This window comes from Thermomyces lanuginosus, assembly GCF_041956635.1.
Source record: "Thermomyces lanuginosus strain ATCC 200065 unplaced genomic scaffold VTN49scaffold_7, whole genome shotgun sequence".
In the NCBI taxonomy this organism is placed as follows: Eukaryota; Fungi; Ascomycota; class Eurotiomycetes; order Eurotiales; family Trichocomaceae; genus Thermomyces; species Thermomyces lanuginosus.
This window is the reverse complement of record NW_027192341.1, coordinates 510,635-536,362: the sequence shown is the minus strand read 5'-3', so window position 1 is coordinate 536,362 and position 25,728 is coordinate 510,635. Positions and strand designations below refer to the sequence as shown.

The window sequence follows — 25,728 nt, the reverse complement described above, 5'->3', positions numbered from 1 at the left end:
ACATTCAGATTTGATTTTCTGCATGAAATGAACATCATCCCGACGGCGCCGTGGCAGCCTCACCGCGTAAGACTTTTTGTCGAAGGACTAGACCTGTGTCAGCGGTGTTCCCAAGAGAGAAGAAACACACTCACCGTCCTCGACCACCCTGAGATTGGCACTCTTGCCTCCGACGACCTTCTCTAGATCTTGCAAATTCGACTCCAACTCTTTGATCTTTCTGTTGTAGAACTCGATCGCTTGCTCAGCGGTCTGCCATCTCCTTGTCAGCCGACAACCATAACCTCAAGAAGAGGATTATAAAACCAACCTTCTCAACATAATACCCCGTCCCGACATCCACAATCACCTTATTCCGATCCGCAAGCTTGCCCCGCACATACAGCGAGCTCGTCAACGGCACAAGAATCGTCCCATCCTCACCACTACCACCTTCCTTCGATTCTCCTTTTGTCTTGCCAATTACCCCGTCGTTAATCGACCGCACACAATCGCGGAATTTATTCTGCGCGGCCCGTAGCTTCGCGTGCGAGCTGGTGAGGTGTTCGAGTTCGCTGCTCAGGCGGGATTGAAGGCTGCGGAGTTGGGGAAGGGAGAGGGTTGTGATGTCGACTGGTGATGCCCGTCTCGTCAGCGCGCTTTCTTTTCTTTCTTTCCCTGAGAAAGAACGGGGAGGTAGAGGGGAATTGTCATGTACCCGCTTCTTGGGAGCCAGAGCCGGAGCCGGAAGCTGTCGTTTTGGATGTTGTCGATGCGGCGGGGTTTGGGGGTGCCATGGCGAGTGCTTCTCCTCTTATTGCTTTGCGGCGATCGTTTTCTCCGGGAATCAATTAGATTATATAGATTTTGTTAGTGGTGCTGGGACGTTTTCTGGCGTTTTGTCACGCCACGAAATTTCAAAAGGAAGGAGGGTAAACCAATTTGAAGCTGGTGGAGAGAGGTCGAAAAAATGAACAAGTTTTGGGCTCTGATCTAAACAACCCACCGCCATCGACGAGTTTCTCCAAAGTACAATACTCCAAATGTCAGCTTACTGAGCAGTTGACCGATGATTTATTACATGGGATTTCTAGTACTGTACAGTGGAGAATATAAGTACATGCTCTTCATCGTAAATGCGGAATAGTTCCGACAGTTTACAACCTCTCCAGCAACGACCGCACGTACTCCGCCAATTGGGCCACGGGCACTCCTTCACGCACTCCTAGCCGTCGACACTGCACCTCCACGGTCTGATCCTGCTTCCAGCCGCGGCCAACGACCGCGATGACAGGGTAACCGACCAGGTCCGCATCGCCGAGTTTCCAGCCAATGGGCTTGTCGCGATCGTCAAGAAGGGCGTCGACATTGGCCGCGGCTAGCGCGTCGTAGACCGTCTCGGCGTCGCGCTCCTGGCCCTTTGTCGGGATGACCACCGCTTCGTATGGCGCGATCGCCCGCGGCCAGTTGAGGCCGCGGTCATCGGAGAGGATGCCTGCAACGGTGGCGATCGTGCGGGATACCCCGATGCCATAGCAGCCCATTTGCATCGGGACGAGGCGTGTGCCGCCCCCACTTGTGCCCAGGAGCGATGCCTCAACCCCGACGGTTGCGTCCAGGACGTCGCTGTAGCGCGTGCCGAGGAAGAATGTGTGGCCGAGCTCGACGGCGGACTGAGTGCGCAGCTCTCCCTCGCCGCAGTTCGGGCAGCGGTCACCGTCAACGACTCGCGTTAAATTCAAGCCGTCATTTGTACCGGGGAATCGGTCCAATCGGGCAAACTCCACATCGTTGGGTAGGGATTTGAGCTCTCCCGGAATTCCACTCAGTGGAGGTCGCGAGTAGACCTTCACCTGCGCATCATACAGGTCGACCACTTTAAATTTCGCGTCTTCTGTGCCTGTGGTGGTTCGGTGCTGTAGCTCGTGGGACCACTTTCCGAGGGGATCTTCCACGCTAGCGTCCAGATCGATGTTGGCCGCCGCTGCGACAGCCTTGACCGCGTGAGAATTGATCTCCCGTTCTGCCGGGTCCGCTGAATCTCGCGCCGTGTATTTTGGGAACCAGGCGCGCACAAGAGTCCGCCGGTCCTTGGAGACAGCTATCCACAGACCTGTCGAGATGGCAGGTGGCTGTTCGACACCAACGCCCGTGGCTGACGGTTCGCTCGCTTTATCTTCGGTTTCCGAACGAGGTATGTGCGACCGTCCGTCTGCAATCTCCTCGTTGAACGCTTGCTTGCAGTGTGAGCAGCTGATGACCGTGTCTTCTCCGTTCGGGCTGACAAAATGAAACTCATGGCTCAAGTTTCCGCCCATGTTACCCGAATCGGCTGCTGCAACCAGATAGGGTATCTTCAGCTCGTCAAACAGCCGCGTATAGGCTTGCCGAACAGCTTCGTATGTCTCCATGGCGGCTTCAGCACTGTAATCGAACGTGTACAGATCCTTCATAATGAATTCTCGTCCGCGGAGCAGACCTTGTCTCGGACGCGCTTCGTCTCTGTATTTCCTAGCTGTGAGCATCATGCAAGCGATGTTAGATATGACCATCATGCGGCACAGCTTGTAGGTAGCCTACAGATTTGGTATACCCGAAGCGGCAGATCTTTGTATGACCGGACTAGGCCGGCAACTAATGTCGTGATTTCTTCTTCATGCGTCGGTGCTAGCAGAAACCGCGAGTCCTTGCGATCTCTGAATTGGAACATCTGGCCTCGTCAGCTCATATCGGCGAGTGGTTTGATGCATGGTTTACCTCGGAGCCGCTTTTTAGTCGACCTGATCTCTCCCAGAGCTCCTGCGAGGATAATGATGACAGTGACATTTTTGATGCACCTAGAAAGCCATTAGCCGATAATCCTGACAATGCGCGCCCTCTGAGCATACCTAATGATCGCATATGTTTGTCGATCAGGCGTTCCAGCTTCTCTTGGACTCGCAGCCCGAGAGGCAGCATATGAAAAATGCCAGAGTAAGCTTGGCGAAGGAAGCCCGCTCTGACCAGCAAATCGTGTGCATCTTCTACTTCAATGTCAGCTTGATATTTATCTGCAGCTTCAACTGATTCATACATGCCTTTATCGGCTTTCTTTGTGATACCCCCGGTAGGGATCCAGAACCCTGATGTTCGCGCTCGCCCGTCACTCTGCAATGGACAGTTTAGCAAACTGCTATACCAATGGCGCATGTTCTAGGTTGTAGATACATTGAATTGGCGTCTGGAGAATCGCGATATGGATAATGCTACTCTGGGCTGCCATGGCCAAATGAGCCCCGAGATCCGACTCGAGGCTCGAAAGAGGCCGCTGTTCATGAGAAAGAAACTTGCAAGGGATGGAGAATTGACAAATCTCCAGATACGAGCAATTCAGTATTGAATCTCTTCGTCTTTGTCACTGTTGATGGCCCGAAATTATTGTAATGCTGATAGGTTGATCTTGTCGGCGATTGGAAAACTTTTCTCCGAGAATTTCCCGATTTGTACAATATCGGCAGAAAAAATAGCTTGCTCCTCTGCAGGACCTCACCACGACCACGACTGCCATCAATGGCGAAAAAGAAAGGGAAGCGCTCCTCCGGAGCGGCGGCTGAGCAGGCCGATGCGCCAGCCTCGAAATCGGAGTCCACCAATGCTATCGACAAGCTTCCTTCCTTAGACGAAAATGCCCTGTCGAGCTTGACCCAGAAGATCGAACAGAAGCTCAAGAGCGACGAGGACGCGAAAAAGAAATCGAAGAAGAATAAGAAGGATGTTGCGACCACACAGAACGATGTGAAAAAGGATCAGAAGAATGACAAGCCGCAGAATCAGCAAAAAGGCAAGAAACGCGACCGCAATGGTGAACCTATCGAAAAGAATGACAAGGCCCCCGAGACAAAACAAGATTCCTCGTCGAAAAAGGATGACGATGTTCTGCAACAGGAGATCCTAAAGCTTGGTGGGAGCAAGGAGGATTTTGACCTCGTGGCTGGGGTGGAGTCGGCTTCGGAGGTTGAGGATACTGCTGCTAAGAAGGGCGGGAAAGGCAAAATGGACGAGGATGCGCTGCGGAAAGAATTGAAGAAGCTTATCGGGGATGCCGCGCCACAGGATTTTGAGATTCCAGACGATGAGGCCGAAGAGAGCGAGGAAGAGCAGAGTGAAGATGATGATTCTTCTGAGTCGGAGGTTGAGCAGGCGCCGACTGCCGCCAAAAAGTCCAGTGACAAGTCTCAGAAGGCTGAGTCTCAAAAGGCTGGAGCAAAGGATGACTCTCAAGCAAAAGTCGATGCTCAAGTAAAGAATGCCTTTCCCAAAGAGTACTCGAAACTGGTCAGTAGACCTCATTTTCTTGACATGTATCATTGGCTAATGCCCAACAGACACTGATGCCCCGATCCGACTGGTACAATACCGAACTTCCGTCTCTTCCTACTCCCAAAACGGTCACTGCACTTCCTCAATTCTTTCTGGACAAACTCCGGAAATACGCAATGGGTTTGCTGGAAGAAGAAAACCGAAAGTACAATGAAATCCAACAAAATCAATCGTCGTACAAATTCTATTCGACGATCATGCAGTCCGGTACGCTCAGTGACAAGATCTCAGCGCTCACGCTGGCCGTGCAGGAGTCTCCGATCCACAACACCAAGGCGCTGGAGAACCTTATCTCGCTTTCGATGAAGCGAAGTCGGTCTCAAGCAGTCGAGGTCTTGCGGGCGCTCAAGGACATGTTTGCGCAGGGCTCAATTCTTCCCAGTGACCGCAAGTTGAAGGCTCTCGGAAGCCAGACTGCCCTGGCCGCTGCGTTCCAGGCAAAGGGTTCACCGGGAACTAAATGGACCGAACGGGATCCACTACCCGGAGGAATCCAAAAAGGGCATCTCATTATTTGGGCGTTCGAAGACTATCTCAAGAAGCAGTACTTTGAAGTGCTCAAAATTCTCGAAACATGGTGCAATGACGAGATTGAGTTCTCGCGCAGCCGGGCCGTTACCTATGTGTACGAGCTGCTGAAGGAAAAGCCTGAGCAAGAGGCCAATTTACTACGTCTTCTGGTGAATAAGCTCGGAGACCGGGCCAGAAAGATTGCCTCGCGGGCGTCCTATCTCCTGCTCCAGCTGGAACAGGCGCATCCGCTGATGAAGCCGACTATTATTACGGCGGTGGAAGAGTTTGTGTTCCGTCCTGGGCAACCGCTCCATGCCAAGTACTACGCTGTTATCACGCTCAATCAGACAATCCTCAGTACTAAGGAAGAGAAGGTCGCTTCTCAATTAATAGACATTTACTTTGCGCTATTCGTCGCTCTGCTCAAATCGCCAAAAGACCAGGCGACGCCAAAGGCGAAATCTAAGGACAAGAAAGGCAAGAAAAAGAAGGGCAAGTCGAAAGCAGAAGAGGCCAAGCAACAGCAGCACGATGATCAGATGAAAGAAAAAGTCATCTCAGCTGTGCTGACCGGCGTTAATCGTGCCTATCCTTTCGCGACCTCAGATTCCGAACGCCTCACAAAGCACATCGACACCCTGTTCCGAATCACGCATTCGTCCAATTTCAATACCAGTATTCAGGCGCTGCTCCTCATTCAACAGCTCACGACGACTCACCAAGTTGCTGCCGAGCGGTTCTATCGGACGCTCTACGAATCTTTGCTGGATCCGCGGGTGGCTACGTCGTCGAAGCAAGCTCAGTACCTCAATCTGCTGTATCGGGCGTTGAAGGACGACCTGAACATGCAGCGGGTCAAGGCGTTTGTCAAGCGCATCATGCAAGTTCTGGTGCTTCACCAGCCATCTTTCATTTGCGGGGTGTTCTTCTTGATCCGAGAACTGGAAAAGAAGTTCCCAAGCTTGACATCGCTTGTCGACGAACCAGAAGCAGATGAGAGTGATGATGAAGAGGTCTTCCGAGATGTACCAGATGAGGAGGATGAACGGCGATCGGTCAGCACGTCTGCGACTGATGATAGTTCAAGCCGATCGAGGCGGACGGGCTATGATCCTCGCAAGCGAGACCCTCAGCACAGCAACGCGGACAAGGCCTGTCTGTGGGAATTGGTAAGTTAACTCCTTTCATTTTCTGAAGCCAAATTTTCTGACTGGCCGTCAAGCTCCCGTATCTCGTCCACTTCCACCCCTCGGTCTCGGTTTCGGCATCTCAAATGCTGAACCATGAACCGTTGAGAGGCAAGCCTGATCTATCACTGCATACATTGTCACACTTTTTGGATCGCTTCGTGTATAAGAACCCCAAGAAGTCTCAGAGTCTTCGCGGCTCGTCGCTCATGCAACCACTTGCCGGCGCCGATGTCACCACTGGCAACATTCTGGTCACTGCCACGGAGGCCGCGAAGAAACAGGAGCCTCTCAACTCGGAAGCTTTCTGGCGGAAGCGTGCGGAGGAAGTGGATGCAGAAGAAGTCTTCTTCCATGAGTACTTTAAGCGTGTCAAGAAAGACAAGCCGAGCAAGGAGGAAAAGGAGAAGAAGAAGGAAGCCCGTGGCGACGAGAGCGACGAAGAGGCCGAGATCTGGAAAGCACTCGTCGAGTCCCGACCCGAGTTGGAGGCAGACGAGAGCGACGACGACTTGGATCTGGACGATCTCGAGTCCGCTTATGGCTCGGACGAGGAGGAAAAAGAGAACGAATTCGACGAAGGGGTCATCTTCAACGACGAGTCCGACAAATCGGAAGAGTCGGATGCCGAGGAAGAAGATGTCGAGATGGAAGACGCGGACCACGCGTCCGCCGCCTCACACGACGACGACGGGGAGGAGGACGAGGGGTCAGGGTTCGACATGGACGAGTCCGACGAAGACGCCTTCCGGGGCAGCGACGACGAACTGCCGTCAGACCTGGATGTGCCGGCGTCTACATCGGCGTCTGCCGAGAAAGACGCACCGTCGTCGAAACGCAGCAAGCGGCGGAAACTGCGACATTTGCCGACATTTGCGTCGGTTGATGATTACGCAGCGCTGCTGGAGAATGAGGATGATGGGCGGGTGGATTAGAACCGACATCCAGGTCCCGCGATGTACATACATGAATTCAATAGAATACTACGGGATGATTCATGGCATGATCTAGCTGCATCTAGCTGCATACACAATTATTATGTTGGGATACCCTAGATTCCCGGATGAAGCCCTCTGTAGATCGAAGGGATCTTGATCAAGCAATGAACCTCATGCACGTAACCCGTCCCACAACTTATTTCATTGGCCAACCATTAGCAGGGAAGACATGATTTTCAAACTCGAGGTCCGTCCCCCATGCGATCAATTTATGAGGTAGCAAGTTGGCAACCTGAAAATTCATCGCCGAGAAAGTGAGGCCGTTCAAGCTGTGTGTAGGGTTACGCCGCAGAGCAGAAAAATCGCCTCGTACTGCACGGAAAGCATCCAGAAATTCGACAAGCGCACCAATTGGAGCCAGTCAATCTGCAGAGCAAAGTTCAGTGCAGCGAATCGACTGTTGCGATGGTTCATGCATGAGAAGATCAAAAGTCTGGAGCTGAGGAAGGTTACAGTGAGAGAGGGATAATCGTAAGCGTTTCCGTATAAAGTATACCAATTGTGCTGGACGCCAAACCGGATGCGGCAGGTATAACTTCCGCATGTAATTTAGTTTACCGCCAAGCGATCATTTACTCCACCCGGCTGGAACTGCAGGTGGTGACGCCAAGAATGACGTCATAAAACGCCCCCACGACGCCCCGTTCGGACAGAAATGGACGGTTTGAGCGCGGGAGAAGCCAAGCGCTGGGAAGATGAAGGGGAGCACCTATCAGGATGGATGACGGTTCTGAAGTTGCCTGGCAATGATGACGGGAGATCATCGTCATGTCCTCGCAGCGAATCACGCCATCCGTCGGCGGCCAGGGATCAACCACTAGAATCGAGATTTTCTGGGTGAAATGCAGACCGACCATGGCTAAGAAGAGGGTTCGAAGCTTGAGGGATCTAAGCACCGGGAAGGCTCTTGGCTGAGCTTGTTCAGAGTATATACAATTGAAGTAGGAGCAATGATGGATGTGAGAGATCAAATCACCGAATATATAGTTCAAACTTTTGGTGGTATTTGGATGCAATGGTTCGTTCGACATGCATTCGGAATGGGCAAGAGAGCAAGGTTGAAGCCTCAGGCATCCATAATGGCCTTGAATTCTGGGTCTGCAAGCAGCCAATGCGCTGGCTTGGCACGATTGTACTCCATCCGAGTTCAGTCCATCCAGAACACCAAATGCAGCTCCTTCGGATCGGATGGGATTTAACTGTCCGAAATGACGGGCGAGATTTCATTCCTCTACGGCGGCAGTTGCTGGACCGGGGCCCAAAAAACCCGTGGGTCGGTGCAAGCAAGCTTCCTCCAACAGCGACGGTGCCTTTGACGTCGTCCCGAGGCTCAAGCACGCAATCAACTCTCCATACAAGGGATCAATCATGCCCAGCATTACCGAATCCTGTCGGTCACTGCAACGCTAGCAATTTAGCTTTTTCTCGCGTGTTTAAGATCGACCCTAGTGGCGTTTTCTACTCGATCTAGTAACTATTCAGAGATTTCAGAGATTTTAATTTCAAACTCGCCTCTTCAATTGCGACTGGTTAGTATTTACGATCGGCACTTCGCAGTCTCCAGTCTTAAAACCCCAGTCTTCTGTAGTCCCGGCCCATTCGAATTCCCCCCCCCCCGTTCACGGCGAATTCGACTGCGTCTGCGATCACCCAACGTTGAGCAATCCCTGTTTTCTCCGCCATTACATGCATCCCAAGGCGGTCTTCACGCATTCCCAGTGCTCCCCCGCGGCCCAGTTCCTCCGCAAGGAACGTATGCGATTGTTAAAATGGCGCTAAATTCCCATTCCAGTTCGGAGACGGACCGCGAGTCCATTGTTGTCGGTTCTCAGAGAGGTGACCCCAAGGATGATATTGAGCAGAAGCCTCGACGCAACAGCCGCGTTGCTGGGCTCGATGTGGGCGAACGAATCACTGTGGGAAAGCAGCTCGCGCTCGAAGCCGAGAATGCCATCAAGTATCGGACCTGCAGTTGGCAAAAGGTACTCCTCTGAATTGTTTGGACTCCTGCGTTATCTTATCTAACCCGTGTCCAGACGGCCGCTCTGCTCTTTTCGGAGTATATCTGCTTGGCCATCATGTCGTTTCCCTGGTCGTATTCCATTCTGGGTCTCGTTCCGGGTTTGATTCTCACTGTGTTTGTCGCTCTGGTCGTGCTCTACACGTCGCTGATCCTATGGTGAGCCAATTTGCTTTCCAATTCTTCTTACCTCGACTAATGAAAACAGGAAATTCTGCCTGCGACATCCCGAAATTCGCGACATTTGCGACATTGCCCAGTATCTGTTTTGGGATTCGCGAATTGCCTGGTGGCTGACCGCAATCATGTTCCTTCTGAACAACACCTTCATTCAGGTACGATCTTCCGACTCCAAATTGCCACTCGTGAAGTAACTAACACAATCCAGGGTCTACATTGCCTGGTCGGCGCTCAGTACCTCAACACCATGACCAAACATGGCCAGTGCTCTATTCTATGGGCCGTCTTGACCGCCATTGTGTCCTTCTTTGTCTCGCTGCCGCGCACCTTTAGCGGCCTATCGCAGATGGCGACCGCGTCGGCAATCTTCACATTCGTGTCCGTCATGTTGGCGGCGATCTTCTCTGCCGTCGAGGATCATCCTGCCGGCTACAACCCGGACCCGAACGCAGAACCGGGCGGTGAACCGATTGTGCGGGCCTGGCCTGCCCCCGGCACAACCTACGTCGCAGCCATGAGCGCATTCCTCAACATCAGCTACACTTTCATCGGACAGATCACGCTGCCGAGCTTCATCGCCGAGATGAAGGAGCCTGAGGAGTTCTGGAAGTCAGTCACAGCAGTCACCATTGCCGAGATCATCGTGTTTAGCATCGTCGGCGGTGTCGTCTATGGCTACACGGGCAACCAATACATGACGGCCCCAGCGTTTGGCTCGTTGGGCAACGAGGTCTATAAGAAGGTAGCCTTCTCCTTCATGATCCCGACGCTCATCTTCCTCGGCGTGCTGTACGCGTCCGTGTCGGCGCGTTTCATCTTCTTCCGACTCTTCGATGGCACGCGGCACAAGACTAGCCACACGGTTCTCGGCTGGGCCTCGTGGGCCGGTATCCTGGCCATTCTCTGGGTGCTGGCGTTCATCATTTCTGAGGTTATTCCGTTCTTCTCGGACCTGCTGTCCATCATGAGCTCTGCCTTCGATTCGTTCTTTGGCTTCATCTTCTGGGGTGTTGCATACATACGCATGCGGCATGCCGACTACGGGCCGGACTTCTACAAGACCCGTGGCATCCGTGGCTGGGTCGGCTTCCTGGTCAATATATTCCTAATTGGGGTCGGGCTATACTTCTTGGGACCAGGCACATATGTGAGTATCCCTTCATGGACTGACTTACACTTCATGAGCCTAACGTTTCAAAAGGTTTCCGTCATGAGCGTGATCCAAAGCTATAGAACGGGGAATATAAGACAGCCATTTTCATGTGCCGATAATGGCCTATGACGACGTCAATGTCATCAGATTGTTCGGTGTCTTTTTTGTCTCTTTTCTAGATTTCATAGACTGGCTGAGAGCTTCATGTGAGAATGCCGATCGATTTCCTATCTTAACATTTCTTGGCTTATCGTAATCTCCTACCTCTTGCCCTCCGATTTGCCAATCATATTGCCAAGCCCTCGGGAAAGTTTATCTCCACGTGACTTTCCCGTTATCAGAGCTTCCCTTGTGCCGGCGTATTTCTGTCGACGCCCGCCCGCAATTCCGTATCGAGCTGTAAAAACAACCTGATTGTTTTGAATTTAAGTCGCCGGCCATGTCGGGGCCAGCTACAGCAATGTATCGCGGATTAGGATCGCGGGCGCAATGGCGCCAATTGCGGACGGCGGTAGCTGCTCGGCCGCTGTCAACAACAACCTACCGAGGAGCTGCTGCTGCTTCTCTCCAGGCGGTGAGGACGATGAGCAGCGGCTGCGCGCCGACATATCATGCCAGTAGAACTTCGATCGGCAGCCGCAGCAGCAGGACGCAAAAGACCCCTGTCCGATATGCGTCGTCGGCGAGTGCGGCCGGCCCGCTGAAGCGCACGCCGTTGTACGACTTGCACGTCGCGCGGGGAGCCAAGATGGTTCCCTTTGCTGGCTTCGAGATGCCGCTGCAGTACGGGGATTTGTCGCACATTGAGAGCCACAAGTGGACGCGGGAGAAGGCGAGCCTGTTTGATGTCAGCCATATGTACGTTCCCCGTTCTTTAGTTGCCAAGATAGGTGCTGAGAGATTTTTTAGGGTTCAACACCGACTTACCGGCCCTGGGGCACTCCCATTGCTGATGAAAGTCACCCCCACGGCCCTTGACGCACTGGGGGCGAACCAATCAACACTGTCATGCTTCCTGGAGGCTGAAACCGGAGGCATTGTGGACGACACGGTCATCACGCGCCAAGGCCCCGAGGCGTTTTACTTTGTGACCAACGCGGGCCGCCGGGATGCCGACCTGGCGTTCTTGAACGCGGAAATTGAAGCCTACCGCGCGGCACACGGCGCGGAGAGCATCAAGTGGGAGATTCTCGAAGACCGCGCGCTGGTCGCGCTGCAGGGACCCTTGGCTGCGTCGGTGCTGCAGCCACTGATCGACCCGAGCAGTGGGGGTGATGCAAACCTCGACACTCTCTACTTTGGCCAGTCGCGCGAGCTGCATCTGCGTTTGGCGGATGGATCCAAGACCTCGCAGCCACTGCTCATCTCCCGCACGGGCTACACCGGCGAAGACGGGTTCGAAATCTCCATCCCCTCCGCAGACAACCTCCCGGAGCGGGTCACCGAGACGCTCCTCCGCGCAGAGCACCCGCAAGTCGAAGGCGGCCCCGCCGTGCGTCTCGCCGGCCTCGCCGCGCGGGACTCTCTCCGTCTCGAGGCCGGCATGTGCCTCTACGGAAACGACATCACCACGGCGCAAACCCCCGCCACCGCCTCCCTCGGATGGGTCGTCTCGAAGGACCGGCGCGACCCTTCTTCCCCACGCTCCCAATTCAACGGCTCCTCCATCATCCTCCCACAACTCGCTTCACCATCATCCCTCCCAGAACGACGCGTGGGACTCACCGTCGAAAGGGGACCCCCAGCACGCGAAGGCGCTATAATCGTCCCCGCGGACATCACCTCCCCCGCCGACGCCGCAAAACATCAAATCGGCGTCGTCACCTCCGGTCTCCCCAGCCCATCCCTCAACGGAACCAACATCGCCATGGGGTACATCAAGACCGGGTTCCATAAGAAGAACACCGAGGTCGCCGTCCTGGTCCGGAATAAGCTCCGCAAGGCCACCGTAACGGGAATGCCGTGGGTGACGAACAAGTTCCATCGTCCTTCTTAAACTTCCATTTTTTTTTGTTCCCTGTTCCCCCTCTTTCACTTTTATGTCTATGAGCACCAGTGCCGAGATGTTAATGCATGTATTGTAACTCTTAGTTGACTAAGCGATAGGACCTTTGTATGATGATGACTCTTAACTGGTGAAAGAGCGTTTCCGTGACGCGGAAGAGATTTTTCGCGCAACAGTCAGAGCACATAAATAACTCGCTGTCAGCATGGCTGAAAGATTTTTTTTTCTTTTCCTTTTCTCTTGCCTCAGGCAGGGCAGCGTTGCTGCTCTGCCTTCTGTGGAGGGTTGATAGGCCATCATCAAGTTGGGCAGCCTGATGATACAGGACTGTTGTTCTGTTCTTCGTGCCATCTGCCTAGGGCACACAAGAACTTGACTTGCTCAGCTCTTGTCTTTCTTTGAAATGAGTTTCATTCCTTAAGCATAAGAGTGCATGCACCATCAACCTTTCGCCGACCATTCTATCATCAACAACATCAGAAAATCATCAGGGTATGGACGCCATCGTCACCCGCGTGGCGAGTATTGACCCCCGACCCAGAACAAACAGCTCCCCCACCCCAGCAATAAGACTAATATAAGTACAGAATATCAAAAAAAGAAAAAGAAAACGCCATGCAACGTGAATGCAATCTTGAAAAAAGCACGAAGCACAAAGCTGACTGTACCGACCAGAGTGGAGCTGTCTTCACACTTCTTCGACGGAGTTGCGGCGCGAGGTGGCCCGAGATCCTGCATAGCTGTTTGCACGGCTGCCCGTTGCCTGGCGAATCCGTGCAGTCTGCTGAGCACGAGCGAACGAATTGGCGCGGGAGCCCGTCGGCAGACGAGAGAGACGGTGGCCATCTGCATCAGTTTCCGCGCGGGCATCCGACAGCTGCTGCGCAAACGGAGACCGCTTGCGAAGAACATCCCCCTTCCAATAGATCACGTACACGGCCGCCACCAGTGGAAGGGAGATGAGAGTCAGAATGATGGACGCCCAAAACAAATGCAGCCGGCCTCCAATATCTGCAAAAGACAAACAGGTCAGTTCTTGATTTCCTGAATCACGAGAAGTTGCAAGGACTCACTCTGATAGAATGGAATAGCCGGTACCGTGAGAACACCAGCGAGGAAATCGCGAGCCCAACCGTTGCCACCTGTTGCCGACGCCGAATACGGGCCATATGCACACACCATATAGTCGATGGTGGCCATGTAGATGGCGTAGTTGGCGACGCCGACAGCACCCGCGAAGACCATGCTTCCCGACCAGTGTATCGACGTTCCATATCGAGTCGTCCAGGCAAATCCAAACAGTCCGGCAGGCAGGAATGGAGCTGTGTACAGCAACCACCTCAGCCGAGACTCGTACTGGGCCTTCTCGGAGTCGGGGTTTTCACGACGCTCTCTGATGTTGAGCTTGATCGCTGGGATGAACGAGAACCAGGCGAGGAAATAGCCGATCAGAATGGGAATGAATGCCAGTCCCAGGGCGATCTTGGAGAACTGCCACTGCTCGTAGACGAGCCCGAAGGACTGGATGAACATGAAGATGAGGGCGTCGCTGAAGCCACTGAGCAGAGACAGCGTCAGGACGATCGGCTCGGTCAGAAACATGTGAAATGGGCGGATCCAAGTGATGCAAATCTCGCGGAACGAGAATCTCTCCCAGAACGGCACGAGTTCATTGGGGCCATAGACGTTGACACGCTTCCCGGACTTGCGCATCCGTTTCGCGATTTTGTCCATCATCACCGTGGAGCGGGTCTCGGGCACCATGATCAGGTGCATCAGCTGCACCACGACTCCAACAATGAGCTGGATCCAAATGCACCAACGCCAGGGGAGGTATTCCTCGCAGAAGCCGCCCACGACGGGACCAAAGACAGAGCCGGCAACGGACGAGAAGACAACGAAGGCCACCGCGTACTGCTGGTTGTTGGCTTCCCACATATCTGCGATCATGCCAAGAGTCACCGAGCCGCCGGCCGACGACAGACCGCCGAGGGCACGACCAACCATGATCGAGGCAAAGTTGGGTGCCAGCGCAACGGGCAGCTGGAAGACGTTCACGAGGAACAGACTGGCTTGCAGTACAGGCTTGCGGCCAATTTCCTCGCTCCAGGGAGCCCACAGCTCGCAGCCAAAGGCATACATGACCAGGAAGATCATGGCACCGCAGCGAGCGGCCTGCATGGAAACGTTGAATTCCTCCGATATGCCGGTCAGGGCATTGGAGTACAACGAGGTGTTGAAGTTCATGGAAACCTGCACGGCGAAGATCACAGACAGGATGGTCCATTTTCTCCAGCTCGGGAAAGAATACCCGAGCTGGTCGTAGCACTCCTCTTCTCTGAGCTCGATGCGATCTTCGAAGGGAGTTTCAGCTTTTTCCGTTTGCTCGGCATGGGTGACAGCAGCGAGCACGCGGGCCTCCTGGTCGTCCTCTTTGGGAACGACGTGGGGCGGGATCCCATCTGCCTGTGTGGCCGATGAAGTTTCAGAGCCGTGCAATTGGCCCGGCCTGATGGCAGAGAGAGCTTTTGTAAAGGCGTCTGATTTCTCGGTCATCGTGAAAGAGGAGAGAGGGTGTGGTGTGAGTAGGAACGTTCTGAACGAGAAGATCAGTGAGCACTGAAGCGGAAAACGAGCGAGACTGGCGAGATGTTCGGTTGTGGGAAAGAGAAAGAGGAAAAAGTGCGAGAGCAGACGAAGCGGGGGAGAAATAGGTCGCTTACAGATGTTCTAATTAGGAAGGAACGAGCAAAGAGGCTGGGATCCCGTGACAGTGAAGTCCCGGGCCGTGATTGTGTGAAGGAGCTGCCTCAGCAGGCTCTGAAAGGAAGCACAATAACAAAGCCGTTGATTTTAAACTTCAGGTATCCTTTCTCATTAAATACTATGGTCGTAGAGTTAGTTCTGTATGGATCTGCAGGCGGGCACATGGGCAAGCACACTCAATCCCACGCCCAGTCCGGAGGGATCCTGCATGATCCGGAGCAAAAGTTGAAGAGAGGGGATGGCCGGGGCCCCAACAATGGGGAGTGGGCAGTATGCGGTGGTCCGACTGGGCCAGTCGCGGTGGATGCAGTTCTAGGTCTGGCTATGAGTCTTCCATTCGGGCTGCCGGTGTGGTGTTAGACTGGAGCTGGAAGCTTTTTGACTGCTACTACCTTGAAAATTCCGAGCGAGAAATTGCGTATTACTTATTAGTACTGCTGAATCCCCGACTTGACTAGAAGGTCAGTGACGCACTTTCTCTATTCGAATGCAATCTTCCTGATTGATATCATCAGTAAAACACATTTTCCCGAATCCTGCTATGAGTGCTCTCAGGGCAGATCCGATCAAGGTACAGATTGCTGTGTCGGGATTGGCTGGCAGGAAAGGCCAAGCTCCACTCCCGCCGAATACAGTTTCGGTACAGCAACTTTAGGAAGGCGCTTAACAGTTCAGGACGTCTTGGCAGACCGACATGATCTGCAGATTGCAGCTCACGAAGCCATGGTTCTCCAGCCAGACCCACTTGGTGCTCCGCTACGGTAGCTCCTTCTGAGTTCAGTAAGTGTTTTTGCTGAATGCGGCAGATTTGTCATTTTCTTCGAGAAAAAGTGTTCGATCAACAGTGCTCTCTAGGAACAAATTGGGGCCGAGGAAGTGGTTGGGAGGGAAGGCTAGAATCGGAATAGGAAAAAGCACTACATTTGAACTGGGATCTGTACGAATACTAGAAATGACCGAATCCGCAATTTTTGCCGGGCAAGGCATGTATGTCATAAATCATCATCAGATGAGGACCCGTCTGCAGCGTGCATCGGCTGTATCGGGTGCTAGACCGCATGTCTGAACGTGGCCCTGCATTCCTTCGCGAAAGATTCTACCGGAGTCACTCGCCACTAATGATGTGGGCCAGTGGCCGCTAGGAGTACTGTTTACACGAGCTTTCCTGTAAGCTTTGGACCATTGTGGTCACGGCAGAGTTGGGGAACAGAGGATTAAGTTTCATTACAGGCACAGTACGGGCCCCAGAAGCCACCGGTGGTTCCGGGTCCTCGAGGTCGGCAGCCCGAAGGATTTTTTCGGCGATGACGTATCCTCAGGCAACATGGGAGAAATCAAGTTTTCTCATTTGCCCACCGACACGTATCCCTCGTGCCAAGTGGGCATGCTTCTGCAACGAAATCCTACGCTCGCAACCCTTTTTCTAGGATGGAGTCGACACGTCTCATACCGGAAGAAAGGTCGCGAATGTAGTATCATTCAACCGTCTGAGACCGATTCCCGGCCGAGCCTGTTTGCATACGAAACCCATGGTATCTGCGTGAGATGCAGCCCAGCTCTCTAGCGCCTATAATCTTTTACAATATTTGCCGCTGACAAAGCCAATCACGATGGGAAATCGATGTCGATTCAGTCAACCTCACGTCATCGACCCTGGGGCTGCCGGCCCAATTGGGGATCCCACGGGGTAAGAATAAGAAACCCAGTTCCTGTCTGTGCAGGAGACTTCGGTGACGACATTGCCGTAAAAAAAATACCCAGATGCCTTCATAGATACTAAATACACGGTACCCGTTACCGTTGGTTGGAGCGATTACAGTAGGTGATGACGGCTAAAAACTACGGAGTACGTACTCCGTACAGGAGACCGAATGGAGTCCGGCTCGGTGTGGTCGGATGTTGGAGAACCCGAATGATCGGCACAGGAGTTGCCTCGAGACTCACGACTAGAAAATTCTTCAGCTTCGATTGCATGGTGGAGATGTGCCAGCTGGACATTACTCATGATCTCCGCGCATGCTAACATTGCTAAGCATTGACTAAGTCGCTCGTCCGAAAGTTTAAAATTTGAAAGTTTAGGGTCTGATGATGATCCGCCGCGTGGATTGCAGACTGTAACTCTGGTGCCCCGTCGATCAATCCATATTCATTTGAATCCTCTTGGAAGCGAGTTGTTGGCACTACTTTCTCACGGCTATTTCTTGTGGACTATAAAGATCGCTGTTGGGCTGCCATGTCAATATCTGCTGAGGATTCGAGCCCACTCATATTCTCGCAAATTAACAACGATAAACATGGTACGTATTGGTCAACTTTTTGACCACAAGGAGTTGATTGTCCACCGGTTGAGGTTGCCTCGATGATCGATCCTTCTTCAAGGAAAAATGCCTCGCCTCATCGGATGAGTTAACTTTCCTTCTCCTCGGATTACCTCCGTGCAACAGTGATCGGAGGTCATGCCAGTCGATGCCCGTTTAATCAGGCTGTAACTCGTCCTCGACAGTCAACTCGAGGCGCAAGACCAATGATTCGAGCGGTGCGGGAAATTGGGAATGCAGTACTCGCCCTTGCGTCACTGCAGCTACCAAGAGCAGACTCATCCTTCCTTTTCGGGTCAATGGCCGAAAATCCTATGCATGAATAAATCGAGACTCGAATGATGGTTCTAGACGTCGATATTCAATCCAAAGCCGAACATCGAATCGAAACAACGTCAATGATAGAAAGAGTCACACAGGGCAATACATGTGTTCGATTTCGGCTGACTTCATTGTATTGCGGCGCGATCGGTCCATCGGACTCCATGTCGTCCGACTCGATCGTGCAAGAAGGGGTTCAGCATGATGATATTCCTTGTCTCCATGCGCGATCGCGCGCGGTTGTGTATCCTACCGCGTAATGAGAACATCTGCTCATCGCAGCGAGGCCGCCGCCATGATTTTCCTCCGATGACAGGGTATCCTTGTTTAATTCATTGAAGATTTCAACTGCATTAGTTTGGGCAGATGTTTTGTTATCAGGTCGACAAAGTTCGACCTGATCAACCTGAGCTTCGAGTCAGAAGCTCGCCTGATTGCTTCGTATCATGAATCCTGGTTCGAGACACGAGGAATTTGCGATCCACACATCGAGGAATGCATTGGATTTCCCGGACCATTACATTGCAATCACAACGAATACGGGTAACCGATGAGAATCAACCAAGCTTCCATGTTGACGGAACCAAACTTGAGGACAGGCTGAACCATGATGGCCAGTACTGGATTCTGAGATCTAATCCACAGAAGCGGAAATTAAATGCAAGTACGGAGTAATCAGATCAGAATAGTGTATACACCTAATTCAATGCTCTGGCCGATGAGAAATGAAATTTGTTTCATTCTGAAATTCCTCTCACTTTAACACGTAACGCGTGAGCATGAATCGTCCAGCAAGGGGCTTCCTGCGGATACACCAACGTTCTCCGGGATCCTCCGTACTCCATGACTAAGAGTCGAAATCGATTATCGTCAAGAATCATCGAACGATTAACACCCCCTTACCTTATCGCTAGCCGTCCCAGCCAACAGAATTGCTGAAGGTGAGACATTGGCTCGGAACGATCATGGGCAGTGATCATCCATGTCCATGGTACTAGCCATGGCTACGATCGGGTCATATAGGTCTGAAGGAACATTATCGACGTCGGGCTGGTTTGTGTACTCATCGTCGTCTCCAGGCTCGATGTGTACCTTGTCATAGCCAGACTTTGTGCGCTTGAGGAACGTTCTGGTCCGATAATTGGCACAAGATTTGGCAACCATTGCAACAAAGTGGCCGCCGTGGCCTGGAAGTGGAGTAGCCATGATGCGGCGACCGCGGTCAAATCCATTCTTCATACCATTCTGAGGACCTGGATGCGGTACACCTTGAAAGGCAATGACACGCCTTTCCTTCAGGGGTCGCGGTTGGCCAACAACCTCTGGTTTCCCGCATCTACAATTGCCACGGCAGAGCGCACAAATTTCACCGTTATCGTCATTTATTTTGTTCCGCAATGCATTATCTTTTCCCGAGGAGTCGAAACTTTTGCACGCCATTTGGGATGAACTGGGTTCTCTTACTCGCAACAGGTCGGAGAGGAGACTCACCAGCTTTGAACCTGATTGAGGGTTGGCCTTGGGGGTCCGTCGTGCCCATGGGCTTCGTGCCGCAATTGACGACTTCATGAAAAATTGTTCAATTTCCTGAGATGCCAATGAGGCCTGGGCAATTTCACAACGGAAAACGTGAGATGGGAGACGGTTTCCCTCACCAGGAATTTCGGACAGCACCTTGCAGAGATCATCATGCAGCCGTCTGTGATAGTCTAGATTCTCTGGTGTGGGTTTCACCGGCTCCAGTTCCAGGGACATTTGCCTTTCAGACTCCTTGTCAAAAGGTCCATCTCCGGCCACTTCGTGGCCACTGTTCCCTGTTTCTAACATGTTATCCACGTGGCGATCAATTTGCATATTTTACACCTTTCAGCTTTCAGATATGACAGTAATGTGCTTCGAAACACACTACACGATGTATCTTGAAAATTAACTAGCTGACTTTAGAAACTTGACCAATTCTCTCTGATGGCAAAGCACGAAAGAGCACTGTTTGATCAATCATAGTGATACTCTATATAAAGAATGCCTATGTGATTCATTCCTGATATCTATCGGGAATTTTCTGTCGATTTCTGAGCTGACGAGACAACGACTGGATTCTGCTGAGTCGTTAAACAACCTTGATCGGATAATGATAGGGGCATAACAATTTAACCTTTGTTGACTCATCAATGTTTGAGAACAAAGACATCTATCCAGCACAAAGCCTTTTTGCACATGAACACAGCCAAGTGATTCGAAAAGCCTTTTCACAGGGCTAATATCTCGTCAAAGATGCCGCAGAGTAGTAATTCTACTCCAGAATTGAATTATACTTTCGCCATGACTGCCAATTTCTGTTATGATTGATTGCGTTTGGAGTACTTTGCCTGATGGGAATATGGTCTGCATTAATCAGACCCTCCACATGCTGCTAAGGTCACGTTCATGCTCAAACCCACAACAATTCGACAATACATTGAAGTCATTGACTTATTGTACCAAGCTTCATCAATATTCACAATAGTTCAACAGCAGATACATTCTCCATTTCCGGTCCCCTTCTCACACCTCGAGATTCAGGGCCGAGCAGTCACGTGACTACAAAACCCTATACGCATGCCCCAATTCTGAGCGTTATAACTGCTTATTTTAATCGAAAGTGAACAAGATAAGGCAATTCGAAAGATTCCCTGCGCTATAAACCAATTTTGGTATTAGATTGTCACACTTTGGTTGCTCTTTTTTGGGTAACCCAAAGCAGTCCTGCTATGACAGTTGTCCCCATCACATGACTCGGTCGAGCAGGAGTGGCTGCTTTAGAGCTGTTCAGTGGCTGGAGGATTCGTTGCCCTCGCAGATTTGACTTGAAATCTGTTTCGTCCACGGAATCACCTCATGAATGCCACCAAAGTGCGGCAGAGGTTACATTTATGGGATTGTACGAGCTTCCAGTCCTGCGTATGCTCAGAAACCGTCGAAAGGGCGAAGCTGACAACGATTATTAGGTAACAGCATTCAGGAACAATAGAACGAGGACTTAAAAGTTGTTACAAGCAAGTCCTCGTTGATCGATCCAGGGCGTTATTGCAATTAATTTGTCCCGTTTCTGCGTCTCTTGTATGTACGTTGCTCAACTACTCCTTCTCCATGCTTGGCAGCCTCATTCAAGAGTTTCAATGGCTGAATCAGCATGCTCTAGCTTGGTCTCCGCTACAGCACGTTAATTTGCCAAATTCCCCGGATTCCTGATCGTGTTTCGTGCAGGTTCGGGTTGTATGAGACCAGTGATTTCGAAGTTACCTACCAACGGCCATTATGCTGCGACCAAACCTTGTTGGTTCTGCCATTTAGACTCATTTTTGTGCATTCCTTCTTTGATGTTACGGTGTCCGAGTTTCAGGCATCTTGATGAACTACAACCAAGGAGTTTCAAGTTGCAAGCAACTTCGGGTATAACGGTAAGGGCAAGTAGACTTCCTTTAGCGTGGTGCACCAGCTGTCGCTTGTAGGTGGAAGACAAGGAATTACAGCAGCTGCGTGACGATCTGATTCAACCATTGAACCGCAAAATCCATCCAGATCGCGATAAGATATTTGATCTCGAAGCAGATGTTCCTACTCACTTCTCTGCATTTTTCTGACCCAACTGTCTGGTATTGTCTTGGCTTCATCACACCTTTTCTGCCATGAATCTCGCGATCATGAATTCTTTTACCCGCAGCAGCCGTAATCTCGAAGAGACCGTCAAGGGATGCCAAGATCTTCTTCAGAAAGGATGCTCACAACAATCAAATAGTATGACCTGAAGTCCTGAACACAAGCTCAAGTTTTGAATTCAATATCAAAAATTATTGATGTTGCAGTAATTCCATCAATTTCTCACCGGAGCAGCGGAGCTTAATTGATATCCGCCAACCCCTCCGTTATCGGCGATCCGATAAGCTTAAATCGTGGTTGACCCCGCGGAAATTTCTCAGGGCGACTTTAGCACCGGTTCCTGCGATACCCCTTGTACCTTGCCAATCAATTGAGGGAAACCGCCACGATGGCGACGTAAGAACACCATACCAACGGACTATGCGAAAGAATATGGACATCGAACTAACTACTAAACCAATGACAGAAACATCACCTACCATGCCTCGGCGGTGAACCGGGCAGAACGCAGCGCCCTCCGCGGCCAAAGGGGCCTCACGATCTGGCTAACGGGCCTGTCAGCATCGGGCAAGTCGACTATCGCAGTGGAGTTGGAACACCAACTGCTGCGGGATCGCGGGGTGGCCGCATACCGGCTCGATGGTGACAACATCCGGTTCGGCCTGAACAAGGACCTGGGATTCAGCGAGAAGGATCGCAACGAGAATATCCGACGGATCGCGGAGGTGGCGAAGCTGTTTGCGGACAGCGCGACAGTGGCCATCACATCGTTTATTTCGCCGTACCGCGCGGACCGCGATATGGCGCGTCGGCTGCACGAGGAGCCGACGCACGGTGCTGAGGAGCAAGGGGGTTTGCCGTTTGTCGAGGTCTTCGTCGATGTTCCCGTCGAGGTCGCGGAGAAGAGGGACCCCAAGGGTCTCTACAAGAAGGCTCGTGAGGGCATTATCAAGGAGTTCACCGGCGTGAGTGCCCCGTATGAGCCACCACTGAACCCGGAAGTGCATATCCGCAACGTCGACATCTCTGTGCAAGATGCCGTTAAGAAGATTGTGGACTATCTCGATGAGAAGGGGTATCTTCCTCCGAAGAAGGCATAGAATAAATAGAGGTAGCGATGGGTATCTATTCCTTTAGACTTTCGGGGCTTTGTTTATGATGTGTGTACATAGATCATGCTGAGTTTGCATCACGATACCTATTCGAAATCAAATTCGTAGCACACATATGCTGTATAGTCTGCTCCTTCGCCGCCGACAATATGCATTTCGCTGGGATCATCCTTCTTGACCCGGCCCTTCTTGTCGCGGAGAAAGGCGTTACCTGCCAGGTATGAATACTTGCTGTCCAGGCTCTTCCTTGCTCGGGCTGCCCCTCTCGGCGTTGCCTGCCAGCTCTGTTAGCACGCGACCGTGAACTCCCAGCTATCAAGGCCACCTACCCGTATCAACACCGAGACAAAGTCCAACGGCAACCCGTACCGGAGCACAGTCTCAACAAACACCCGCAGCACGAGCACGTGCATCCACACCATGACCGCCTCGCTGTATCCCGTCCGTCCCAGCCGCACGGCTTCACCCCACAGCTTGCGCTCGTCGCCGCCGACGCGCTCAATCTCCCGCGCCTCCTCCTCTCGGCCGCCTTCCGTATACTTGAACTCGCGGGGGATCCACTTGTTCTCCCTAACCTTGATGATAAACTCCATGCTGTGCTTTTTAAACGTCGTCACTGCGAAGAGGGTGAATTCGCTGTCCGACGCGATTTCTATCGCAGACCGCGGCACCACCATCGGCGAGATCGTCTCGTACGTCTTTAGGAATTCTTTGGCCTGCTGCACGGGCACGGCCACTAGATGAGTTTCTAGGTATTCCGAATCCTGCACGAGGTGTCGGGGCTCTACAACCGACGCCAATGACCTCGTGGCCAGGCTCCCGCTGGTAACTAGTCAGCTGGCGACCGTGCATTTTTATCCGGAATGGCTCTACTCACGCCTGCTTGCGTTGTAGTGAAGTCAGTGTGTTTTTAACCTGATTGTATTGAGCGAATTTGCTTCGGACGTCATTGTCGATACTAGAGGCTTCCTATACCATTCCTGTTAGATCCGGCAAAAAGAGCCCCCAGCTTCTATACAGGCTAAATACCTTTTGCAGCATATCGACCAATTCACCGATCGATCGGTCTGCGCGATATTTGACCTTGTTCCACTGAAACGTGCGGAGATACTGATCCGGCGGCTCTAAATAACCAAGAGTTAGCCGTTTGTCACCGCGGCGAATCCCCGACGTAACGCACTGTCGTTGACCGTCTTCATCCGTCGAATCTGCTCCTCATCGTTCCCCAAAATCCCCTTCAACGCATCGCCGACCTTGGACACAACACCCTGACACATCGACTCGAGCTTGGCGAGCTCCTCCGCCTGCTGGACCAGCGCGTCCAAAGTGCCGATCTTGAACTCCGGGATAGGGAATGGCGACACGGAGCCGTCCGCGTTGACGGTCGCGGAAATGGCCTCCAGGGCATCGTCGCGGTGATGGGACGGGACGATCGACGTCGGGAGCGACAGGAGGAGGTACTTGGTGTTGGCGTTGTTGCTTGCCATGGCGGCAGTCTAGTAGGGCCCCTGGCCGGCTTTGATCTGTGATCCCGATTGAAGGAGGGAATTTCTGGATTTATTGCCGCGCTCTATGGGCGGGCATGGGGTGGGATTATGCCTGAATCGTGTACTTGTTGTATCGGACTGGAGCTGCGGCGTGTTCGTTTCCGCCGGGCGGTGGACTTGGGGGTCTCCGCTCCACCTCTTGCAATTTAGGTATCTCATCGCCAACCGGGCAGGGTAGTTCCGACTTTCAAGCTATGATACTAGTCAAATCATTAACGTTATTTTCAAAGAAAATTAAATTCCTCCAGACTCTATGTACAATGTACAATGCAGTCTATGCAATGAATCATAATGTCCCTATCCCAGACGCCGTCCGTTGTCCCAAATCTAAGTACTACCAACAACGCAATCTATTTGTGAATATTCGGGATTTTCTGTAAATCACGTCTGTCAGTCAAGTTCTGTACCGGTAATTACCTGATAGCATCTGGAGCACGTACCGATGCATATTTGGGTTCAACGAAGAGTCCCTTGGCTTCAACATACACCACGGGCTCCTCTCCATCCTTAGGGAGAGACTCAATGCGCCCCTCCACCCAGGCCTTGCGCCCTTCCACTTTGACTGTGGTGGCCTTCAGGACCGCATAATTGTCCGCTTTGAACGGCGCCCGGTAGTCAATGTTGAGGTTTGCCGTCACGCCAATTTTATTCGGCAGCGCGGGGAAGCAGCACCGAGCGAGGCCTTCATCGAGGATCGTCGCCAACAACCCTCCGTGAACGATTCCTGGATGCCCGCAGATATCGGAACCCAGATAAAAGATCGATATAAACTCCTTCCCCGACTTCTCCTGCCACGCAAAGGGGGGGACAGCGATGCGACCCGGTCCGGTAAGCGTGCCAGCAGTGAGGCTACGCTGCCGGAAATGCTCTGGGATCTTCAGATGCGGGCGCGACTCGGTCATGTCGGGCCGGGCGCGCAATTGCTCGGCCAACGGATGCGTCCTAATGTATTCATCAATCTCCCGCAAAGTATCATCCTTCGGCTCGTAGAGCCGGAGAGTCTCCTCGTCCGACGGAATTCCCTCAGCCATTGTGCGTATTGCGAGCTGCGCAGGGTAGACGGAGAAGCCTAGGAAGAACGAGACGACAGCGAGGAACGTGAATCCGACGGCACGGCGTAGTCGGGAGGGTCTTCTTGGCGATGGAGACGACTCGACGTTGATACCAGCGGCTGATGCAACACAAGGAAGGTGTCAAAGGAGCGCCACGGACAATTCGAGAAGCGAGCTTGCGCGTACCTGATGAGTAATGTGACGCTCTTGGAATGAAGATTCGACCGCCAGAATTGGACAGTTGCGGCCTTTTATAAGAAAAGCCACGAGCCACCACCGGTCTCACAGCCGCTCTGTTGACCGAGGTGAACCGGATAGACGGTAGTTTCCATCGCACGCCATTCATGGCTGACAACTTGGTTGAGATGTCCACTATTGCACCAACTCGGCGCCCGTTGGGGTCTTGGGGAAATCCTGGCTGGGCTTGGCTGGGCACCTTAGCGGAGCATTGTTTCGTCCGCGTTTTTCGGATTTTGTTGATCTGTTGCGTTTCATGACGGAGAGGTTCCCTAACGCTCTGATTGGAGCAGAGCCCTTCTCCGGCCCGAATGAACCTCGGCATCAATACTTAAACACCTT

At 52.4% G+C, this 25,728-nt stretch overlaps 10 protein-coding genes across 10 annotated transcripts; 4 read left to right on the top strand and 6 right to left on the bottom strand.

The window, feature by feature from the left end:
• Positions 1 to 34: 34 nt before the first annotated feature.
• Positions 35 to 776, bottom strand: VTN49DRAFT_7644 (uncharacterized protein; the record flags this gene model as incomplete). Its single annotated transcript, XM_069415936.1, has 4 exons — positions 35 to 87; positions 135 to 252; positions 311 to 612; positions 698 to 776. The coding sequence occupies 4 exons, from the start codon at positions 774 to 776 to the stop codon at positions 35 to 37; spliced, it is 552 nt and encodes a 183-aa protein (XP_069272005.1).
• A 360-nt stretch (positions 777 to 1,136) lies between these two features.
• On the bottom strand, positions 1,137 to 3,294 carry VTN49DRAFT_7643 (uncharacterized protein; the record flags this gene model as incomplete). The annotated part of the gene is made up of 6 exons (XM_069415935.1): positions 1,137 to 2,494; positions 2,560 to 2,689; positions 2,737 to 2,816; positions 2,868 to 3,002; positions 3,057 to 3,126; positions 3,187 to 3,294. 6 exons carry the CDS (start codon positions 3,292 to 3,294, stop codon positions 1,137 to 1,139), a joined length of 1,881 nt encoding a protein of 626 aa, XP_069272004.1.
• A 234-nt stretch (positions 3,295 to 3,528) lies between these two features.
• VTN49DRAFT_7642 (uncharacterized protein) lies at positions 3,529 to 6,973 on the top strand (the record flags this gene model as incomplete). The annotated part of the gene is made up of 3 exons (XM_069415934.1): positions 3,529 to 4,293; positions 4,344 to 6,020; positions 6,074 to 6,973. 3 exons carry the CDS (start codon positions 3,529 to 3,531, stop codon positions 6,971 to 6,973), a joined length of 3,342 nt encoding a protein of 1,113 aa, XP_069272003.1.
• Positions 6,974 to 8,805: 1,832 nt separating this feature from the next.
• VTN49DRAFT_7641 (uncharacterized protein) lies at positions 8,806 to 10,518 on the top strand (the record flags this gene model as incomplete). Its single annotated transcript, XM_069415933.1, has 5 exons — positions 8,806 to 9,018; positions 9,073 to 9,215; positions 9,265 to 9,391; positions 9,445 to 10,383; positions 10,438 to 10,518. The coding sequence occupies 5 exons, from the start codon at positions 8,806 to 8,808 to the stop codon at positions 10,516 to 10,518; spliced, it is 1,503 nt and encodes a 500-aa protein (XP_069272002.1).
• A 310-nt stretch (positions 10,519 to 10,828) lies between these two features.
• VTN49DRAFT_7640 (uncharacterized protein) lies at positions 10,829 to 12,385 on the top strand (the record flags this gene model as incomplete). The annotated part of the gene is made up of 2 exons (XM_069415932.1): positions 10,829 to 11,247; positions 11,299 to 12,385. The coding sequence occupies 2 exons, from the start codon at positions 10,829 to 10,831 to the stop codon at positions 12,383 to 12,385; spliced, it is 1,506 nt and encodes a 501-aa protein (XP_069272001.1).
• Positions 12,386 to 13,082: 697 nt separating this feature from the next.
• On the bottom strand, positions 13,083 to 14,950 carry VTN49DRAFT_7639 (uncharacterized protein; the record flags this gene model as incomplete). Its single annotated transcript, XM_069415930.1, has 2 exons — positions 13,083 to 13,405; positions 13,468 to 14,950. 2 exons carry the CDS (start codon positions 14,948 to 14,950, stop codon positions 13,083 to 13,085), a joined length of 1,806 nt encoding a protein of 601 aa, XP_069272000.1.
• A 3,812-nt stretch (positions 14,951 to 18,762) lies between these two features.
• On the bottom strand, positions 18,763 to 19,626 carry VTN49DRAFT_7638 (uncharacterized protein; the record flags this gene model as incomplete). The annotated part of the gene is made up of 1 exon (XM_069415929.1): positions 18,763 to 19,626. One exon carries the CDS (start codon positions 19,624 to 19,626, stop codon positions 18,763 to 18,765), a length of 864 nt encoding a protein of 287 aa, XP_069271999.1.
• A 2,200-nt stretch (positions 19,627 to 21,826) lies between these two features.
• On the top strand, positions 21,827 to 22,538 carry VTN49DRAFT_7637 (uncharacterized protein; the record flags this gene model as incomplete). Its single annotated transcript, XM_069415928.1, has 2 exons — positions 21,827 to 21,834; positions 21,905 to 22,538. 2 exons carry the CDS (start codon positions 21,827 to 21,829, stop codon positions 22,536 to 22,538), a joined length of 642 nt encoding a protein of 213 aa, XP_069271998.1.
• Positions 22,539 to 22,636: 98 nt separating this feature from the next.
• On the bottom strand, positions 22,637 to 24,037 carry VTN49DRAFT_7636 (uncharacterized protein; the record flags this gene model as incomplete). Its single annotated transcript, XM_069415927.1, has 5 exons — positions 22,637 to 22,825; positions 22,880 to 23,372; positions 23,428 to 23,519; positions 23,580 to 23,674; positions 23,731 to 24,037. The coding sequence occupies 5 exons, from the start codon at positions 24,035 to 24,037 to the stop codon at positions 22,637 to 22,639; spliced, it is 1,176 nt and encodes a 391-aa protein (XP_069271997.1).
• A 410-nt stretch (positions 24,038 to 24,447) lies between these two features.
• Positions 24,448 to 25,495, bottom strand: VTN49DRAFT_7635 (uncharacterized protein; the record flags this gene model as incomplete). Its single annotated transcript, XM_069415926.1, has 3 exons — positions 24,448 to 24,471; positions 24,538 to 25,268; positions 25,336 to 25,495. The coding sequence occupies 3 exons, from the start codon at positions 25,493 to 25,495 to the stop codon at positions 24,448 to 24,450; spliced, it is 915 nt and encodes a 304-aa protein (XP_069271996.1).
• Positions 25,496 to 25,728: the final 233 nt, after the last annotated feature.